At 38.2% G+C, this 15,931-nt stretch overlaps 1 protein-coding gene across 2 annotated transcripts in view; it reads right to left on the bottom strand.

Moving 5' to 3' along the window:
* Positions 1-15,931, bottom strand: part of cpne2 (copine II) — a 71,340-nt gene that overhangs the window by 51,424 nt on the left and 3,985 nt on the right. For both annotated transcript variants that reach the window (XM_028449575.1, XM_028449574.1), the window contains exon 2: positions 9,664-9,865. In XM_028449575.1, coding sequence (XP_028305376.1) covers positions 9,664-9,840 — 177 coding nt within the window. In that variant the 5' untranslated portion in view covers positions 9,841-9,865. The remainder of the gene's footprint in view (positions 1-9,663; positions 9,866-15,931) is intronic.

A 15,931-nucleotide genomic window follows, 5' to 3' on the forward strand; every position in this document is an offset into this window, starting at 1 on the left:
AGTTTTTGTGCAAAGTAGGTTTTTTTTTTCTTAGGAGAGCGAGAGAGATATGAAGATAGTAGCTTGAAATGTCACATTTGTGGGTTATCGGGAGAGGCCTGTGGGCTCATATTTGTGTCGCTGTGAATTTCAACCTGGCTCACTAGGCTTTCAGAATGAATCACACCCTTGCGGCACTCGAACTCCATTTTTATCTGTTGAGTATCAAATAAACAAAGTCAAAATATTCACCAAAACAAACCCTGGAAGATCCGGATAGATGGTAAACGTATGATTAACTGAATGTAATTTTAGAAATACACCAGGACAAAAGCCTGCTCTGTGTCTTGGGACTGTTTTGGCTATTTTTTGTCATTTTATGTCACTTGTTCCATAAACTAATGCGCAAGGATAGAGAGATTATGTTAGAAAATGTGCAGCTTTGAACAACACAAAGGCTATTACTATTTCAGGTCAGTGTGTGTTTTGTAGATTAGAGCATAGTCTTGAGAATCTAAAATTAGAAAACAATGATGATTTGTAAAGATTTTTGCTCAATGGGGTTTTGAACATTTTGGGAGAATGAAAAGGAACCCTCTCAAGTAAACCTCTCTTGTTCAATCAATGAGACCTGTTTTTTAAAAGACCTGTAGTCGTGAAGGACACTGTCAACAACACCAAAATTAACCAAGAAAAACTACTTGTTTTTAAGATATATTTTTCAATATTAGAGCAGCACATTGTAGACAGAGTAGACATTGGACATTTGTGTTAGCAGTTACCGAATATCATTTTTTCACTTCCGATAAAATAACGATATTGCTGCCTTGCGCATTGGCTGACAATGAAATTGATCTGATACGACGTTACTTATTTTGTAGTGTGGAATGCTAGAAAAGACTTAATCAACTGATATTATCCAAACAGAGAACAATAGTCAGCAACAGTTAAGTATGAAAAAAAACTGATAAATGATAAATAACCTCAATAAATCCAATAAAAACAAATGATTATGTTTCTAAAGTGCAAAAAAAAAATTAGCAGTTTATCTTAAATATAAAAAGATTTTACAATTGAAAAGAATGAATAAAATAAATAAATCAGAAGACCCTGAAAATTGACCTCAATAAATCCAATAAAAACAACTTCAGTTATTTAATTTTTTTTTCTGTCAGTACTGTATATGGTGGGAACAATTGAGGGCAGGAGGAAAAAAATACCAAATGTTCACGCATGTATCAGAGCGCTTTTATTGGAGATTTTAAATGCAGGCTGATATAATTCGCTGTTTTTATTTTTGCTAATATTGGACCAATATTCCTATCGGACCAGGACACTCTTAATGTGTGTATTTGCATGTTCTCCTTCTCCCTATCTTTGAGTGTATTTATTCTCAACAGGCTAAATTAGCTATACATTATGAATAAATGTACATCACATATACATAATACAATCAAGCAAAGCAGCAAAATAAGTACATTTCATTCTTGTTTTAATATTACTTCAAGCATTAAAGCTACCCTTCTATTTTTTGTCAGTTTCCCCTGTGACAAACGTCTGTTTCCTTGGCTAGATTTCCCAATCTGTTCACTAGCTACCTGCTGATGATATTGTTTGGAGGCCAGCAGGTAGTCATACCACCAGCCAGGGATGGATTAGCCAGAAATAGCAATAGGCTGAGATGCACCAGACATGAGGAAGTCATGCAACTTATCACCATGACGTGAACACTCTTGTTGAAAAAAAAAAAAAAACCCAACACATTTTCATTACGCAAATCTTAACAAAAGCTTTGCAACATCAAACCCTTGCTGGAAGGTCGGAGTTTAAACTCATCCAAGCGTCTTTGTTGGGTTGGCATGGTAACCTCCGTTTCCAAGAGCACAGAAAAAAGATTGCTATGAAGTAGGTGATTGGAAACAAGTAACACTTTAACATTGCAGAACGTCAGACTAAAAATGGGACGGAAAGTGCTACGAAAGATAGAGTGAGACCAGGATTTCTCCCTAGAGGTGAGAAATATTGTGTAGTCGTGCGTGTGCGTCTCTTCTGAGGTGACGTGGATCAACTTTTGGGATGCTGTGTGTATTTGGGTCAGTGACGTATACGGATTTTCAATGCATAACATCTTGTAAAATGGACAACATCAGACAAAGTTTGCATAAATATTGTGATGGGAATAAAAACGGATTAAAATTTTTTAAACACAACCACAAAACACTTAGTTGATCAAACCAAATAGGGCAGAAAATAAAGTTTTAAAAAATGTTTCCTCGTACCCCCTTTGTCCGACTACAACATTTAGCTCAGAACTCTGTGAAGTTAAAATCGCTACTCTATGAATGAATATGATGAGACGCTGGGAGCCCTTTTTTTTTTTTAAATGCGACCCGGGGGCCCACCCCCATTTCCGGTCATTTCCAAATTTATGGGCACATAGTCGTGTGATGTATCGTTAAAAAAGGTAATTCAACGTAGATTACGATTATGCCTCACACAATTCAATTAGGGGCCTTCTTTTTTAGGCAATATCCATTTTCTATTAAAGTTGTTTTGTCATTTATTTGTGAGTCAAATATTGCAACAGTTAGTGGTACCAAATCATTGACACATACCAATATATGAATGTGGCCCAATACTGCGTATGTGCCACGGGAGCGCCAGGGGGCCCCATTTTTCATTTTTCCATTTTTTTTACTCTGCTAATGCACATTGAATCGGGCTGTAATTTGACATGGATATTTTATGAGCGGATGTCAAGAGCCTCTCGGAGACCATTTTAAAAATGGGGCCAAGGGGCCCACCCCCTTTTTCTGTAATTTCTAAATTTATCCGAATAGTCGTGTGATATATCATTTCCAAGGCAATTCAACGTAGATTTACCAATTTCATTTGTTTTACTCAGTGGAACCGAGTCATTTCACTGAATTCTCGTGAGTGTGGTACGTGCTATTCAGTGCGGAGACGTTCCACGGGCCTGGCCGTAGTTCATCAGAACTTGTTTTTTTTCTTCACCGTAACAGGCTTCAGAATCATCGCTTCAGATTTAAGAGAGCTCAACATTTTGACAGCATGATGAATGAATCTGCGAGGATGAGGAAATCTTCATTCACAGCTGCTGAAACCAATGACCAAACCTCAAACAGTCAGAGTTTCATTCTTTATGTTACATTGCACCACAGCCTATTTCTTTCTGTACTCCTGCAGGTAAGGTCAGATTGAAAACAGACTTCACATAATCTATTTTTATTACATAATAGTGAAATACACCCAATCTACGTTACATTCTGATGAACTGACTCGTAATTGACCCTTATAAGCTTCTTCTACTTATTCACATTCATAGATTAAGGCCGGGGAACTGATAGACGGCAAAGATAAAGTGTTACTTGTGAGCTACCTTTAGTATCGTAACAGGTATTTATAGTCAATGCAAGATTATATCTGCCAGAATATGGGGCGCTGCATGTGAAGTTGCGCATGCTAAAATAAGCAGCAACTTTTGGCAACATTTAGCAACAAACCATGTTTAAAAACATATGTGAATTTTTTTAATGTTATTTTTGACCAGATTTACAGCAATATTAGATACATTTGTAATTGTTTTTTCTCAAAAAATATAATGTTAAACCTAAATTTTTAATCTAAATGTTAAATGCTAAATCTAAATGTTGAATGTAAATTTTAAATGTTAAACATTAGATTTATATTTAACATTTAGATTTAAATCTAAATCTAAATAATAAATCTAAATCTAAATGTTTAATATTATATCTAAATCTAAATGTTAAATATCATATCTAAACCTAAATCTAAATGTAAATTTAAATGTTAAATTTAAATCTAAATGTTAAAACTAAATTCTAAATGTTAAATCTAAATCTAAATGTTAAATGTCAATCGTAATTGGTAAACATTTAGAATTAGCATTGACATTATATGTTTTAAGAGAGAAAAAAAATCCCTAATTGCTGTAAATCTGCTCACAAGCAACATAAAAAAATTCACAAATGTATTTTTCCTTTATTTAAGGAATGAAGGAATTTAGTCCCTGGGTTTGACTTTTGAGGTGGACATCAGACACTTCCAAGTTGCTTGCATTCATTTTTACCCCATTGATCTGTTTTCATCTTAGTTTGTTATTAGCTTCATCACACGTTCACTCCTGTTTCTGCATAGGACAAGATGAGTATGAAAGATAAAGGAACAGATCTTATATATCATATACTGTCTACACATAATATTACATAACATATGTTAATGATGTTGCACGACTGCAGCTCACATGTGAACCAAGAGAGAACAGTGTTTAATGTGTGATTTAAGCTCAAAGCATGTAAATTCTCGCTCAAAGTGTTACAAGCTTAAACTGCATATGTAATATGTTGAGATTAGCATTAGGATTTGAGTTGGAGAGGAAAAAATATCTCAGGGTGTGAAAAATAGCCTCTCGAGTCTGAGTGTCACGTTCCCGTCCCTCCAAGCCTCCCTAACGCCAGCTTTAGCTCCTCTCGTACTCTTTCATGATGGCTCATTGATTTCCTTTTCTTTTTTTTTTTACTTTTCTCTTCTTCTGTCGCTCTTTCACGTCATCACTTCTGTTTTTTCCTTCTCTCCTAATCACCCTCTTCTTTCCCATCATGCCCTCTCCTTCACCCTTTTTCTCATCTCCCTCTTTCACACCTCCCTGCTCTCTCACTCTTATCCCTCCTTCCAATCCCTTCTTCCCTTTCTCTTTTCCCACTAGTGGATTCAGCTGCTTCTCACACCTTCAGCTCACAAGACAGATGAAGATCGACAGTAATTGAGACGGAAAAAGACAAGAGAAGGTAGCGTTTGTGACGTAAATAAAAACAAAGCTTGGGAGAGGGACCAGACAGGTGAAAGTCATGTTTGTGAGTGAAACAGAAAGCTGTTGACGATATCCAAAGACAAAAAAAGAAATAAAAACAGGGGCCTCATTTTGCCGCCTCTCCGTCGTTGCCTCACTCCAGGAGCGTTGAGCTTTTGTTTCCCTTCCTGTTGTCATGGTAACTGTTGGCAATTTCACATCGGAGCCACATGCCCTGCTGACCGACGGCGAGCTACAACCCAATGCACACGCCTACACAACGCAAACACACACACACACACAAACACACAGACTAGAGTTGCCCTGTTGACCTGCTGTTTCGAAGCAACAGCCTACACACACACACACACACACACACACACACAACAACTTCCATATCCTTATTCCATATTCTACTGAGACCATGTTTTTCTCTTTGCTGCACCTGAAATTACCATCACCTCACGTCACCTTGTTCACTAGATTAAAGTAGGAGTCGCAGGAAATCTGATGCTACAGTACAATATACACAATGCATGGTTCTCGAGACCGATGTGATCACGTTGCAACAATTCTACGATAATTGATAAATTCCAAGAAAATCGCATAATACATTGCATTGTACAAGAGTTCGTGATTTGATTGGACGACAGACCAAGTGCTTTGATTGGGCGACAAACATTCCAAGAGTGCTGGTATAGAGCAACAACGCACCGGGACTTCTTACAGAACATATCACTCCACTGTACAGTTTATCTAAATACCGTTAATTACCGTTACATCTTAGGCTACACACCTTAGTATGTTGTCACTACACTTACACTGCACGTCTTTATGAACAATTAGGATTTTTTTTAACTCAACAATTTTTGTGATTGTTCATGTTACATATTAAAAGCGTCTTAAATCAGTTTGGAGTATGAACAGAATGTGACCCTGATGTGACGCGCATGTGCATAAGAGATCCTATGGTAACCCTTGACCCCACGGTGTTTACAGAAGTAAACATGGAGGCGGTACAGTGTAGGACTGTGTGTAGCGCTGAAAGAAAGTTTCTTTCCAACAGAAGTCTGAGCTTCATACCTTTAAAAAGAGAGAAATAGAATAGAGCAATGTTTATCACTAGCCGTTAGCTGTGATGCTGCTACACCTTTACAACGGACTGTTTGGAGGTGGAGTCAGAGTCAACAGTGGTGGGATAGGGATGTCAGCGGCTTCGACAATACGGTGTTCAGTAAAATACTAATTGTGTTGTTCAGACTGTATTTAACAGATCAGATACAGGTCACATATGGGCAAAAAGATCAGATTTGGGTCGCGTTTACCTGCAGTGTGAACATAGAGTGTGTGTTCTCCACTTGTGCAGCTATTTTTTTTGGCGGAGCCACATTTTTAAATAAACAAATGTCAAATATTACTGTTAACTAATAAAATTCACTTGTAGAACTGTTGTATAAAAGCAACATTACACTCGAGGTCGTACTGTTGTGTGAAATATCAGCACTGGTGTGATTATCTACGACCAAATCACGCCAGTGCTGATATTTCATCACAACCGCACTCCCTCCTGTGTGATATTGCTTAAATATCTGTCTAAAAGATATAGAAAATTCTGCGATTTAATGTCAGTTTTACAGAATTTAACACAGACGGAGATAATACACCAAACAAAGTGCAAAAAGTCAATGTTTAGTGCCTCATATTTAATTACATTTATCAATGTGATATGGCAGAAGGAAGCTTAAAGGGCCCATGTTAAGTCAAATGAACTTTTCTGTGCTTTAAACATCATAAAGTTCTATTAGGGCTTCATACACATGCTCAAAGTGTTTTTTTCATTGATTCCCTCAATTGTTAGTTAGAGGGAGATTTACTCCTTTTTTACCGCAGGGTGAGCCCAAACACCTCGCTCCACTTTGATGACGAATTTGACACGGCACTGAGCTGGAGAAGCCGCGCCTCCAGGAAGCTCTCTGCCGTGTTTGACATGTAAACAGACACGCCCATGAAGGTGAGCATTTCAGCATCCTCCGCACAGTGCTATGTATGTACCAGCGAACGCCCCGCCCCCACGCTCTGCCTCGTGTTTATAAAGCAGCATGAGCTCGGCTACGGAGTGGGTGGGAGGAGGGCGGGCTGTCCTCTGGCCCTACGTCCCCGTGTGGAGAGGAGGAAGTCAGTGTCCCGTCTATAGACACGCCCACTCATGAATATGCATAAGTAGGTCACAAATCACCCTGTTTGTGTAGAGTTGCTCAGAAAGTGACTTTTCAGAGGCTAAAACTCTGGGACTTTGGGAAAATAAACCTCAAATACTATGTTTTTAGAGTTCTTAGAACAAATAGAGATGGGTGAAAAACGGCGTGACATGGGACCTTTAACGTTTATATAGTCTTTAGTCTATAGTCTATATTCCTTTGAGCTATTTCACAAAAAAGAAGAAGAAAAGAAATCTGACATTTGAGCAAATACAGTACATGTACATATAAAAATAAACAACAAAATTCACACACGTATGAACAAACACAAGCATTCATATGCCTACCTACTTACATAACATGGGATGGTATTAATGTTTGTAAATAAACACAGACAGATTTGATGTGATCAATGTGTAAGACCACATGTTAACATGAGTTCTGATTGGATTTTGTCCCATGTGACAAAATTATAGTTTAGTTTTTATTAGTCGACATATATGTATTTTGATATAGTTTTCGTCAACAAGTGATTTTTAAAATTAGTCATAGTCTTGTTATTGTCACTTAAAAAATTCAGTCGACAAAACTATGTAGAAAACTTTAAGTCGACAGAATTAACACTGCAACGATTGCACTAAAGGTAGTATCAACCTAAAATGACAAATGCAGACAGAAAAATAAAATACTTAAAAAATAAAATAAATAAATAAAGGTATTTATTTCAGCCATTTCGATTACCTTATCACACATGTCAGGAGGACAATTATCGCTATATGGATTTTTCGTCACACCTCTAAATCAAAATAAACCAAATCATTGTGAGTCCAATGACCGTATTTACACACTGAGAGTTGGTGTCATTATTTTCACCAGTTGAGAACTCCCGTTCTAAAGGAGGAGAATGACATTTCCTTTTCTTTATCTCTAATGTACTGAAAAAAAATGTAAAAAAAATAAAACAAACAATAATAAAAAAGCTGTGATTGACAGTTTTTATGAAAATAATTGACAGGTACCAACGATTCCAGTTTGAGAGGATACACATGAAAAATTGTGTATTGTCATTTATAAGTTGGAAAAATGGAAAAAAGAATGAAACTGAAGCAGATAAAGATAAAAGTAAGGTGTTTTGGGGATTTGGTGCAAGAGAAGGTGTAATGCAGAGCTGTCCTGCTAGCTAGCTCAGCTAGCCTCCTACATATGCTAAGTTGACTTGCTCATTTACCCAGCATTTATGAAACAACGCCATCCCCAAGGAAATGATCCTGCCTAATGATGCCTATATGTGTCAGATCAGTATGTATGACCATTATTGCTGAGATGCACAATTAGGAGTCATAAAGTAATAACTGCATCATTATTAAAGCAAAACCAAGGAAGCTTTGCACCTTTTTATTCTGTTTATGTTTTTACTTATTGGGGCGACTGGGGCTCAGTGGTAGAGTGGGTTGTCCAATAACCGGAGGGTTGAGGGTTCAAATCCCGTTCTATCCAAGTTATTTTCATTGTGTCCTTGGGCAAGGCACTTTTCCCATAAATTGTGCATGAATGTTGGTGGTGGTCAGAGGGGCCGTAGGTGCAAAATGGCAGCCACGCCTCTGTCAGTATGCCCCAGGGCAGCTGTGGCTACAATGTAGCTTACCACCGATGGTATGATTGGTATGAGTCAATAATTGTTTCGGTAACGTCCTTTGACTCTCATTGAAAATGGCGCTATATAAATCCAATCATTATTATGATGTTTATTATGAACACAGAGTCTGAATATTTATGGTTGAATGTTCTGGTTAACTATAGAGCAAACATTTCTATCCCACCTGTAAAAACAAGAAATTATTCTATTTTGTGTTTCTGTTGAGTAGTTTTGTAATTCATACTGCTAAAAATCCTCAAATTTCCCCCCTGAAATAGTTATAAACATTTCACTAATGTGTGTTGATTTTTGCACAAAATTGCAGAATCTGACCCAAAACGAACATTTTTTAAATAAAAATTGAAGTTTTTTTTTTTCTTTTTTTATGGTACTCTAATTGTAGGTGGTTAATATTCACTCTATGCAATGATGAATGGTGTTGATCCTTTCATATTTGTTGAATTTGATTACCGGAAAATTTCTGAAATTGCAAAATCAATTTTATTTGGAGAAAATACAATCAAAATAATGATGCTTGATTGAATATTAGCTAAAAAAAAATTCACACTGTAATTCTACTCATTAAATGTTGAATCCTCCTATTGGGCTCAGCGTGCCATTGCTGATGCCAGATGGTGGAGCTATCATGGGTTTAGATCTCGCTACTGCCTGTAGAGCAACACTGACAACAAACAAACCCCTTTTGGTCTGTTTCAGAGCTGAACAAACAACAACAAAAAAAAACCCAGCATGGCCAATGACGAAAGTACCCACAACATGTATCCAAATCTACTCACTCATCCCTCTATTCTGCTGCCTCCTGAGGCTTAAACACAAGAGAGACCAAAAAATAAAAAAGGTTTTGACGATCCTCACTCCAATAAATATTTGCCCATCTCTTCCCCTTCAATCTGTCATTTAATTCTCCACTGATTCTCCACCATCTTCTACAAAATATGCTTCCTCTCCACTCTTGCTATTTTATCTCCATCCATCTCATCGCCCATGTATTACTCTACCTCCACCCAGTTTCCATCCACTTCATGGAAGAGAACGCAGAACGGATCCGACTTGGAGGCTACATCTCTGTCCAGCAGGTTGGATGCGATGACCGACAGCTCCACCCGAGTCACGCAGTGCTGAGGTCTGACGCTGTGGGCCTGACCATCAGTGGCTGAACCCAGTGTGTAGGCCATTGTCTGAGGTCAGCACTTTATAACCCTGGAGGAAAGAGAACATAGAGAGGAATTATAGGAGTCAACTTTAGCTGCTCACACACATCTACAGACCATCCCATGATGACATTTTCTTGGCTTACCATGAGACTTTGAAATATTAAATTAAATTTATTTTATAACACGTGGACATAAAAGATCATTTCTCAAAGGAAACACAAAGTGCTGTAACCATCTGGACAGGATCCATGCAAAATCATATATATTCTTTTAAATAAATATTGCATTAAATATTTGTAGATTTTAATCTATTAGAGCAACATTTGGCTGTATTATGAAATCCTAATTTAAAAAGTAACTAAAACCCTGCTTTCTGCTGACCTGCCACTAGGGGGGATATTCTGAAAAATGCCTTGATTATGGGAGTTACTTCTGAAGCAGTAAGACACGCCCAGTCAGGCAGCTGGTCAGGGCTGCAGTGAGTTCACAGCTGAGATGTGTCACTATAATCACATGCACACACACAATAACGTTGTGACGCTCACACAAAGCCCCACAGACACTATAGCACTCAGGGGCAAACATCCCCCGAGCGCTATAGTGCAGTGGTTCCCAAACTTTTTGTGCCCAAGGCACATCAAAGGAAAGTCAAAATCTGAAGGCACACCTATTGTTGTCACTCATATCATGTACAATATCACCTGAGCCACGGGTGACGTATTTTCCCTTTTGCTTTATCTCTGTTTTAATGTTGTCCTACAGCCTTTGTCACAGTCAGCGAAATACTGTGTTTTCTCTGTTTTTTTAAGAATTGTTTTTAAAATTAAAATATAATTATTTTTGTGTAGTATATGGCAATAATAATACATGTGTCAAGTGTCTTTATAACGTCATGGCTTCCCTCAGGATTTCACTCGTTCTGAATTTTTACACGTCTACTTTTATAACCTGAAACCATTTTCCTTATGTTTATATCAATTATAGATATTACAATTTCAATCTTAATTTAACAATTTCCCAACAGAAATACTTTTATATTATACTATATTTCAATTTTATTAAAGAGAAATTTGCTCTATTTTAAATACTAACTTATTTTAGCCCTTAAATACATAAACAAGGTTTTTCCTCTTCTTATATAAACAAATGAATTTACTTAGCAAATGAATTACAAAATGAAGAATTCACATTTTAACAGTCGAGTCATTATAAGCTCACCAGTAGCAGTATTTTATAACTAAATACGCAAAATTAAAATACGGTACTTTTACTAAAATGTTAAAAGTTGGACCAGAATCAATCCACACACCTAATACCCAAATATGTATTCAGCAGAAAAAAGTGGGTTTGAGGTTTAGTTACTCTTTAAGTGTAACCTGGACGAATGCCAGTTAGCACTACTGCCTTGCAACAGAAAGGTTACTGGTTTGAATACAATGACCCTCCCTCAGGTTTTCTATGCTCTCCCTAAACGTGTGTAGGTGTCACTTTCAAAGCCACAGACCATGGGAAAGGTGTCACGTAATCAATGGGTAGAATAAGTGTGTGTGTGTGTGTGCGTGTGTGTGTGAACAGCAAGCCTGCAGAAATGATCCGAGAGATGGATTCCCTCTTCCTTTTACATTAAACAATTAATACATCAGAACAATATTACAGTGTTGGTTACAATGTTATAATCAGGAATATGTGAATTAACAAAAAGTAATAACAGCTGCAATAAAGAATCTGTTTTGCTCAGATTGACTCTATTTCCTTTAGTGAGTCCAGAAAATGCTAAAAGTAATCACATGGTCCTGACTTTAACAATAACTAAGGCTGGCAACATTGATGAAGGGTGATCTGGGACACTCTGGAGTGCTTGGCCAGTGCGCCTGGGGGCCGGTGGGGCAACTATCAGCGTCCTTCTTGGTGCCCCATGCAGGCTGCTGCCGGTGCTGCTTCTGTTCCGGTTCCTTCTGGCCTGCGGTCCGGTCTGGCTGCCGGTGCAACGCGGTCCTGGCCGTCTGCTGGGCGTGGGCCTTTGCTCCTCAGCTGGGATCTCGGGCGGGGGGTTATCTGGGCCCTCCCCTCGGGGGGTTGGGTGCTGGGGCGTGGGTAGGTGGGCGTTGGCGGGGGGCCTTGGGGTTGGGGGTTGGGGTCGGTGGTGGGGTGCACTGGGTCCTCGGCTCCTTGGGGCTTTCTCTGGTGTGTGTGGGGGTGGGGGGTCAGTGGCTGCCTCTCAGCCTGGGATCTCTTGGGCGTCTGGGGGTGCTGCTCGGTTGGAGGGTGGCCTGGGGCTCCTTGGCTCCCGTTGTTTCTGCCAGCCTGGCTGCATCTTTGGGCCCAGGGCGGCGCTTGGGTTCGCAGAAGCGGTTCTTGCAGAAACATTGGTCATGGATGCACTGGCCTTGGGCTGTGGGATAAGCTCGTACTGGGCTTAACCTTAGATACATTGATCCCAAATACCAGTTTTAGGTACAGTATAAGCACTCACTGCTTCCCTCTGTTCATGGCCACCACCATTATACTTCAGCTGGGTGCTGTGTCACCCGCTTCAATTTCTCCACATTTGTTACCAGACTGGCTGAACTGATTACACAACACAATAAGCACAATATGCACAACTACTGTATAACATCACATCTCTCTCTCACCTTAAAACAGTCAACTCTTCCCCACCTCTTCCATTTCCTACCCTGACTCCCTCTTCCCAGTTCCCTTCCCCCTGTGTAACACTGCCCTCTCGTTTTATCATCTCTTCTTAATAAAGTATTTCTTACCCTTCCTTAGAGAGCGCTGGTGATTGTCACAATTATGCAATAAAATAAATTCATTTATTTAACTGCAATAACAAAACATGCATTGCTGTCTTAAAAAGATTACACTTCTTGTAGTGTTGACCTTTGACAGCATGTGCAGACAAAGGAGAAAAAAAAGTAAACACATGGAGCAATTTTCAACAGTGAGGAAAATGATTGTATTGTGAACTCTGTCTATTGTCCCACCCCTAAAAACTAGTGCTGACTTGATGATTAGATAACTGCTGAACAATATGAGTTTAAACATAAATCTGCTATAAGTATACCCATGAGTGCATTAGGCGCCACATCAGCCTCTTTAAAATATATACTGCATCCTTTCAGTAAAATCCTCCAGCTTTTTTGATATAGTAGTGACTAAATGAAGTACTGAAACCTCCCTCCCTCGACCTATAGTTTGTTGTTGTGTCCACACAGATGGTGGGTAACGTACAGCTTCCCATTAGAGGTCTTGTAGTTCTCAATGCTTTACAGGCACAAGTGTGTGTTGTGCTCGTCTTCTTCTGACAGCTGCCAAAATCCTAAGTGAGTGAAAATGTTGCTGCGCAGAGAAAATAAGAGGCTTTCAAACACGTTGGGTGTCTGCAAGTGTTGCCAGGCAGTGTACACTGTACACTTATCAGAGGTTTACTGGGACACACAAATCAACAAATAATGTCTTTAATGCTCATTTCTGCTCAAACTTTAGAGCTAAACATGCCTCAATAGATTTGGTAGTGTATTATATATCCATACTTTGTTTACCATTGTCAAAATTCATTTAACAGACCAAAAAAAAAAAAAACAAAAAAAAACACAAGATCAAATATCTATTTATGTGGTAATTTTATATTTATTTCTTTTTAGTCATAGTCTTTTGACCAAAATGCAACTTAGTTTTAATCCAAATTTAGTCATCAGGATGATTTCAGTTAGTCTTTTTTTAGTCATCTAAATCTGTTACAGATATAGTCAACTAAAATATATAGCATAAAAGTTTGTGCATTTTTAGAGATTAAATTCTCATTTATCAACCTGATATAAGATGGCATTAATGTTTGTAAATACACAGACAAATTTGATGTGATCAATGCATTAGACCGCATGGTCACATGAGTTCTGACGAAATTATAGTTTTCAAAACAAAAATATCAATATATTTTGATTAGGGATGCAGCTAAATGAAAATTTGAGGCTGAAGCCGAAGCCAAATAAAATATAAAAGCTTGGCCGAATACCGAATACCGAATATCAAATACGGTTGTTAAGTTTTGTACTATTTTTTTTAAATAGTGCATAAATAGCCTAGAATACATTTTTAGACATGTTTTTTTAAAAGAAAGTAAAAATGTATTGAATATTCTGACATTTTTTAAATATTCAAGGCAAGGCAAATTTATTTGTATTGTGCATTTCATACACAAGGCAACTCAATGTGCTTTACATGATAAAACATTCAGTTGTTTAAAATCAATAAGAACATTTAAAATCATCAGTAAAATCAATTAAAATCATCATGACATCAACAACATGACCAAAAATCTCTCTCTCAATCATACGCAGTAGAGAAAAAAAGTGCCTTTAACTTTGATTTAAAAATGTTCACATTAGATGCTGACTTCAGCTCTGCTGCAGTTTGTTCCACTTCTTTGCAGCATAACAACTAAAAGCATCATCACCATGTTTACTGTGAGCTCTGGGCTCCACTATCTGACCTGTGTCCATAGATCTGAGAGACCTGCTGGGTTCATACCTGACTAACATGTCACTGATGTATTCTGGACCAAACCCATTCACAGATTTATACACCAGCAGCAGAACTTTAAAGTCTATTCTGAGGCTGACTGGGAGCCAGTGTAAAAACTATAAAATTGGAGTAATGTGTTCTGACCTCTTTGTTCTGGTTAAGACCCGAGCTGCAGCGTTCTGAACCAGCTGTAGCTGTTTGATGCTATTTTGGGGGATTCCTGTCAGAAGACCATTACAATAGTCCAGTCTGCTGGAGATAAAAGCATGGACCAGTTTCTCCTGATCTTTCTGAGTCATTAAACCTTTCACTCTGGAGATGTTCTTTAGGTGGTAGAAGCTGTTTTTGTGATAGATTTGATCTGACTGCTGAATGTAAGATCTGAGTCAATCAGAACACTAAGGTTTTTGACTTGGTCTTTAGCTTTTAAAGCTCGAGACTCGGCATAATTGCTGACAGCAGTCCTCTTTTCCTTGTTACCAAAGACAATCACCTCCATCTTGTCATGGTTTAGTTGAAGGAAGTTTTCACTCATCCAGCAGTTTACTTTTTCTAAACAGTCACACAACACCTCAATGGGACCATAGTCATCTGGGTTCAGTGATAGATATAGTTGTGTGTCATCTACGTAGCTCTGATAATCAACCTTACAGTTCTGTAAAATTTGTCCTAAAGGAAGCATATAAAGGCTAAACAGAAGGGGTCCAGGAACAGATCCCTGAGGAACCCCACAGGACATTGGTAATCTGTCAGATTCAAAGTTTCCAATGCTTACAAAATAACTTCGCTCCTCCAAGTATGACTTAAACCATTGCATTACTTTTCCATTTAGTTCAACCCATGTTTACAATCTGTGCAACAAAATTGTATGATCAACAGTGTCAAATGCAGCACTTAGATCCAATAGAATGAGAACAGATACTTTTCCTGAATCAGTGTTCAACCTTATGTCATTGATCACTTTGATAAGAGCAGTTTCAGTGCTGTGATGAGAACGAAAACCTGACTGAAATTTATCAAATATTTTGTTGAATGTTAAGAATTCAAGTGGTCTTTGCTTTTCAAAAAAAGCACAACAATGTTTTTCATTTATATTTGCCCTTCAAATAAAACAAAACATGTATTCCAAAAAAAAGCTTAAGTGCATCCAAGGGGATGTTTGATAACATAAATCACTTTATAATGGTTTTCTCCCTCCCTTTTTATTCCACATTTAGTAAAAAGTCAGCTTTAAACGAGACAGTTGGATTTTGCCCACGTTGGTAGGTGACGTCACCTAACACACCTCCTAGAATGTGAGCTCCTCCCTCTCCAAATATCTAACAGCTAAAACAACACTGCGGTTTAATATAGAACATATACTATACTTTATTGTCATATATGTAAATGCAAACTGCACTACTGGACGCCCAAACTGCACTACTTTTTCTGCTGCCGATCATTGTGGGAGTCAGTGCTTGGAACCACAGCCATTGTTTACACACATCAGCTGTTAGCACTCCGTGCTAATGCTACACAAGTCTATGCAGCGAGACCCAGTGTAGTGTAAGGAGGAAAGGATGGGGATGTTTACGGATTCGTGGCTCAC

The sequence above is a fragment of the Gouania willdenowi genome, chromosome 6 (genome assembly GCF_900634775.1).
Source record: "Gouania willdenowi chromosome 6, fGouWil2.1, whole genome shotgun sequence".
Classification (NCBI taxonomy): Eukaryota; Metazoa; Chordata; class Actinopteri; order Blenniiformes; family Gobiesocidae; genus Gouania; species Gouania willdenowi.